The 6,391-nt window shown below is 40.3% G+C and overlaps 1 protein-coding gene across 1 annotated transcript; it reads right to left on the minus strand.

Annotated features, from left to right (window-relative positions):
* Positions 1-416: 416 nt before the first annotated feature.
* On the minus strand, positions 417-6,296 carry rbm45 (RNA binding motif protein 45; the record flags this gene model as incomplete). Its single annotated transcript, XM_042481607.1, has 7 exons — positions 417-1,007; positions 2,616-2,752; positions 2,864-2,939; positions 3,194-3,351; positions 4,263-4,356; positions 5,026-5,155; positions 6,038-6,296. Coding segments are annotated over 6 exons (834 nt in total), but the record flags the coding sequence as incomplete, so codon positions are not given.
* Positions 6,297-6,391: the final 95 nt, after the last annotated feature.

Here is a 6,391-nt window from a genome sequence, read left to right on the forward strand (position 1 = left end):
AATATCTGTTAATACTGATGACGTGCAGATATTATCATGCATCCCTATGGAAAATATTGTGCTGCCTGATGTTTTCATTCGTTTATAAGCTCACCTGGCATGCTTTATAGTTCAAAGTTTGCTTGCTACAGCTAATAGATAAAAATACAAAACTGTGCAACTACTGAAAGTAAATGATAGCTACTAGGAACAAAATAAAATACAGAATTTTTTACCAGTAATTGTTGACAATGTCTCCATGATTTCCGCCATTTCTGCTGCCCTGAAACATCACAACTCGTTAACTCGGGTATCATCGAAATTTCCCAATTTCCCACCTGTAATTACAGCGCTCGTAACTCGTAAACATGATATTTCCAGGGGTCACGTGAAGGCAGCATTATTCAAACATCAATAAAGAAGAAGAGAAGAAAGTCTGGAGTGTTCAAATGTTTTTATTTTTATTGAGAGAAAAAAAGTTTACAGTTGATCTGATAAACACCTTTGAAATGAGCTCAACAAGAGATGGACAGAACATCTAGGAGAAAAGTACTAGATCTTAAAAAAGAAAACCACCTGGACCCAGTTTTAAATATCGGGTTTTTAAAGCCACCTGCACACAAAACGGAAATGTTGCCAAACACCTGTTCTACAAACTACAGTGTAGCTCAAGAGACTTCTTAACTTAAAATCAAGTGTTTACTCAGCAGTTTGTTGATAAATTTCGGTGTGCTACTGCAACAGCAGCGTCAAGGCTGATAATTTGAACTTAAAAAAAGCATAAAAGTAGGACGATGACCACAAACGACACATTGTGCATGTTGCAGCCGCTCACAGACTCTACATGTGATTAAGACTCCGTTAGTAGAGGATGCTACCGTTGACTTGTTATATCAATGAGTCACAGCAAGGTCACGGACCCGGAGTAAGGTCAGACAGATGTCAAAGGTCGTGTCAGAGGTCGGGAGGAGGTCTTGATGTCGGTCGGTCGGTCAGGTCAGGTGTCATTGTGTCATGACAACAGTCGCCTGGGAAACAAGAAGCTACATTGTTATTCACAGGAAGAGAAACATGTCATGGTCATCAGAAACTTGCTGAGAGCACGATTTCCTTACAAGCAGTAAAATCAGTTTACTGCGTGCACAGGTGTGTGGAGGACTGCAGGTGGACAAGTCGAGGTGGAAGAAGCTCTAAAACACTTAATTCGGTTGTTTGACTTTTGTTAAGAACTGCAACACACACACACTGGCGTTGCATTTTAGAAACATGACTTCGTATTTACCTCCGTAAATATGCCACATTTCTGCAGTGTGTGTGTTGCTTGTACAAACCTTTTAACGAGCCTGAAACAGCACATTAAACATTAACGTTGTATATATTATTTTGTATATTACGGCTGTAGTGGTGCATGCATTTGTACTGAACTGTTACAGTGCAGGGGTCACGGTCCAGTTCACGCAGCTTTTAGAAGGACACACTGGCTGCAAGAGCACATGTGACAACAACCTCACACAACTGCAGCGTGTTGCGCTCGTGGTGTCCACACAGACAACATTGTGGCTGTGACGCTGCTGCAGGGCTGCCTGCTGCTGTGACTTCTGTATTTCCACATTTACAATCACAAATTTCCCTCATTTATGAAGTTGTTCAAGCTCCTGCATTGTCAACGACACGGTCCTACAAATGTTTCACAATAAAATGCCTTGTGTCAACAAGTGACGGGATTCTATTCACAAAAAATTGCCAGAGGACTTTTATTTTGATACGGTAGCAGGAAAGGTTAAGTAAAACAGACGTCTTTGTATTTCCTCATCTCTGATTGCAGGGCGACCCGGTTGGCAGTTTTACCTGCCGCCTTCCACATGGTGGGAGAAAAGTGTCTAACATGCAAAAGAGTGGTGATCATCACTTGCAGATCACTCATGGATCACAGAGTAAAACAGACACAGGAAGGGGACAGCCTGTCCTGCATCCCAACAGACTATTGAAAAAAATTATAATTTCCTGTAGAAATTTAGGATTTATTGACTCAAGCCAAATCTGCGGCTGTGGGTCAGGCTTGGATGGAAAATGTGCAGGTTCATGTAGGGTTGGGCCGGATTTTTGAGCCTGATCAGAGCTCTAGTGCTTTTGCCTGCAATTCGTAGTCAGCTACAACAGTAACGGAGAGAGAGTTGTGTGCAAGACGAGGACGGTGTGTTGGTGTTGCGCCATCGTTGAAGGGGATGTGAAAAGAAACACATTCATCATGCTACTGGACAATCAACGGCGTCACACTGTGAGGTTAAATGTTTGGGCGCTTTTACTGTTTAAATACAGCCAATCTGAAACTACTTGAATGAACTGATTTTCCACTGTACCAAACAGAAGTGTTCAAAATGTTTCTTATTCTCACAATGAAAATAGTTTAAAAGCTGCCAGTGGGCGAAATGTTAGCTCAGTCCAAAACAAGAGTGCTGTGTCTGTCTGACACTTGTATTATTGTCTGTTCAAATTAAATGATGCATTCAGGGTTTTTTTCCCCCTCAAACCATGACTCCTGAAGGGGGCATGAACTGAATCGTGACTCTTGAAAACCGTTTCACACCTAACATATACATACTGGTGCTCCCTGCAGCAGAAAACTTGGCACTTACCGGTCATTTCCGCCATGTGGTTAGTAGGTACGAGGGCGTTTATGAGATTCCTCTCTGGGAGGATCGGCCAACATCACCTTCATCTTTACTCCATTGACGACCTGACCGTGGAGCGCTGCCAGGGCCTCATCAGCACACTGAGAGACAAAGACACACGAGTGAACATGTGCCTTTATTTCCATTCACCAGACTGTCTTTTCAACTTCACTTCCTAAAGAGTTTTTTCCTGCAGCAGTTCAGAGTCTCACCTGTTTGTCGGCATACTTCATGTATCCAACCTTCCTCCCAGGAACCAAATGGACCTCAATTAGTGAACCAAAGCGGCTGCAGGAAGACAGACAGAGGGAGACAGAGACATTTGTTAAATCTAATAGTCTGCAGAAACATTACACTGTAATTTATGAGCATTTAGCTTAATGCTCTCATCCAGTCATTTACTGTGACTAAGCTTGGAGTAGTGAGCAATTGAACCTTTCACCTTCCGGCTTATGGGCCATTATTTTCACAAAATGTGCATTGTTGCACATTGTATTGTTGCAATAAGTAAAAAATAATGAGTCAGCAAATGAGACATTTACCCGAAAACGTCCTCCAGCACTTCCGGGGGCAGCGGGGAGGGGCTGAAGACTACAAACAAGCGCTCCTTCACTTTGCTGTCAGGCGGAGCGAGCTTCTTCAGAGAGGGCAGGCTGACATCGGTCTGAATCCGGGCCATCGGGGGGAGGGGAGGCAAGCTCTGAAAGATACAAACAAACACTCAGAGTCAGTGATTCAGTTTAGGTTTAAATAACTCTTTTTACAGGTAAAGTATTAACTTTGCACATGCAGTTTTTTTAAAATCCCAACAGCACTGGTTCAGTTTATGTCTAATGCTGCGTTCATGTGACGTAGGACGGTCGTAGATTCAGAGTTGGGAGTTCGTTTTTCTGACTTTGTTGTGTTCATGTGATTTGAGGTCGGAAAGTGGCAACAGCATGGAAGCTACAAAGAAGATGGATTGCATTTTAATAAGAGCCAATAGGTTTTTCCAGTTTATCTACATGTTTTTACATATTATTTTTTCCTATATCTTTTATATATCATATAGTCTATGTTTATATTTAATCTAGGTCACTCTACATGGACAGCAGTTAACATCAATACCATTTGACACTTAACATGTAATAAAAAATTTATATTTAATATGTGACTGAACAAAAACTCTGCAATTTTTTATAAAATATCATTGTTTTCAATGCTAGTATGCTCCCCTGGCATGCTTTACAGTTCAAAGTTTGCTTGCTTGCTTGCAGATACTAAAATGTGCAACTTCTAAGAGTAAATGATAGCTGCTAGGAACAAAATACATATAATTTTCTTCCATCAATTGTTGACACTGCTTCCATGCTTTCTGCCATTTCTGCCGCCCTGAAACCTCACAACTTGGCAACTTAGATATCATAGAAATTTCCCACTCATAATTATAACTTTGAAAGGACTGTTTATGTGCTTGGAACTCATAATTACAATATTTCTAAGGAGAATGTGAAGGCCGCATCAAATGCATGACTTTTGTTCAGTTTAAGTCTTATAAGTAAATACAAATCAGGATAAATAAAAGTGATCTGATACAACCTTGTAAATCAGGCACTGATTTAATGTACTCACGGGAGGTTTCATTGACTGGTTGCTTTGGGGACTGTTCCACGCTGCAGACATCATCTGGGTTGCAACAAACTGCATGGCCATGCGACCTACAGGACTACAAACAAAACAAACACAGGATATTTTAAGCTCATCTTCAGTAATTTATACACGTGAAATTGTTGCTGTGAAAGTAGTTTCAACATGAGACAGCATACAGACAAAAATGCTGACGGACAGAATGTTTCATGGTCATGTTAAATCTTTCAGTATTTTTTACTTAAAATTTGTATTGCACACTCTCAAATAACAATTCAATTTGTGCCACGAAGATGGTACAAAAGTGTACAGATAGTGAAATCTGACTCCATCTAAGCCAGCCGACACGTTTTCATTTTTGTTTTAAACACAACAGTCATTGCTGGGCTTTCCTGTTGTTGGGATAACTTTTACTTCCTCAGACTGAATACTGTTTTCTATAGAAAGACAACTTGCTCCTGGAAGACAAATGTCCGGTCACTGTGGCCCACAGGGGCGAAAAAAGTAACATTAACCCATAAATATTTGACAACTAATAAAATTTGACTAAGAAGACATGAAGAGAAGGTTACCATTTATCATTAGTGGCATTTTGGTCCCAATTTTTAATTTAACACATTAACTTTAAAGGCCATTCCTGCTTTACGCCTTGATTAACTTCAGACTCTTCTGTTGTGTTGTGTATGAAAGAAGTAGTGTAGCATGTGTGTGTGTGTGTGTGTGTGTGTGTGTGTGTGTGTGTGTGTACCTGCTGCGGTCCTCTCCGTCATCCACAAAATTTACTACCAGTCTGTTTCCAGGTGGATATTCAAAGCCATTCAGCTTGTCCTTGGCGTAGACCGCTGAGCCCAGATTACTGTAGCGAATCAAAGCATGACCTGAGGCCAAAAGGAAAAGAGACAAGAGTCATCAAAATGAGCTGTCTGAACACGCAAACACACAGAATTTTATTTTAACTTAAGCTTCTATTAAAATCAAGAATACTTTTTTGAAATGTATTTGATGGCCGTTTTTGGCTCACTGAGTTGATTGTAGTCGACCAACAGTAAAATAATAAATGGCAATCAACAAATCAATATCTGAGCCACCTATGGGGTCCATTCAAGTTTCTCAAATATGTGGATTTGCTTCTTTTATCCATGTCGTAACAAACTTAACCCTTGGAGCCTGCTGTTATATTACACACGCATCACTCTGCGCACACATGCACTTCTCAAAATTTAAGCTTTAAAAAATATTGTACCTGAATTTTATTTTCTACTTTCTTTTTAACCATCAGTCCTAACCATAATTATCAAATATTCATTAATTTTCTGAATTTTAAGCATTCAAATGAGGTTTTTGTCATGGTGCCACTATGTTTTTAAATGAATGCTTTGATGGCTGTGGGATCAAAAATGTCAGTTTGAATGGGTTTCAATGGCGCATTTTTTGGACTTAACAGTCTGAATGTGACAATTTAGTTGTCACAGTGTGTTTTAGACTTATTGTGAGCTAGAAATTCCAAAATTCAGCAAAAATACACAGTCTTGCCTAAAGTTATGCCATTGGCATGAACACAGCCAATATGATAAAAAAATGAAGAATCAAAAGGGTGTAAAATGCACCAAAAAGTTCTTTTGGCTTTTCTCTTTTGGTCAGACTAAGAAAACTATTTAAAGATTTAAAACTTATAACAGTCGCTGACTTATTGTTTTTGACATGATCAAAATAAAATTATCCAGATAAGTAAAACCCGTACTTTGTGTTTCATCACCAACCTTTGCTCATCCCATAAGCGTCTCGCTGCAGCTCACAGTACTCCATACCAGGAATGATGTCAAACAGAGCAAACACCTGCTCCTGGGTAAGAGCGGCCCTTGTTGATATCATCAGGCACCGCGTTATATCGTTGGTGCTGGTGCTGGGGCATGGGCCCGGACCAGAGCGGTAGTCCATGACCGGGTAGTTTCCAGGGTCAGCTGCGGAGGGAAGAGGGACACCGAGGTCAATCACAAGACAGAGACAACCGCAGAGATGCTTAGCACACAAAAGGCCACAAAGAGCTCTCTAAATAACTCACATGAACCTGAACTCATCAACGGAGTTAATTTGTACTTTAACTGTAATGTCTT

Source organism: Plectropomus leopardus, unplaced genomic scaffold (genome assembly GCF_008729295.1).
Source record: "Plectropomus leopardus isolate mb unplaced genomic scaffold, YSFRI_Pleo_2.0 unplaced_scaffold29219, whole genome shotgun sequence".
NCBI classification, from domain to species: domain Eukaryota; kingdom Metazoa; phylum Chordata; class Actinopteri; order Perciformes; family Serranidae; genus Plectropomus; species Plectropomus leopardus.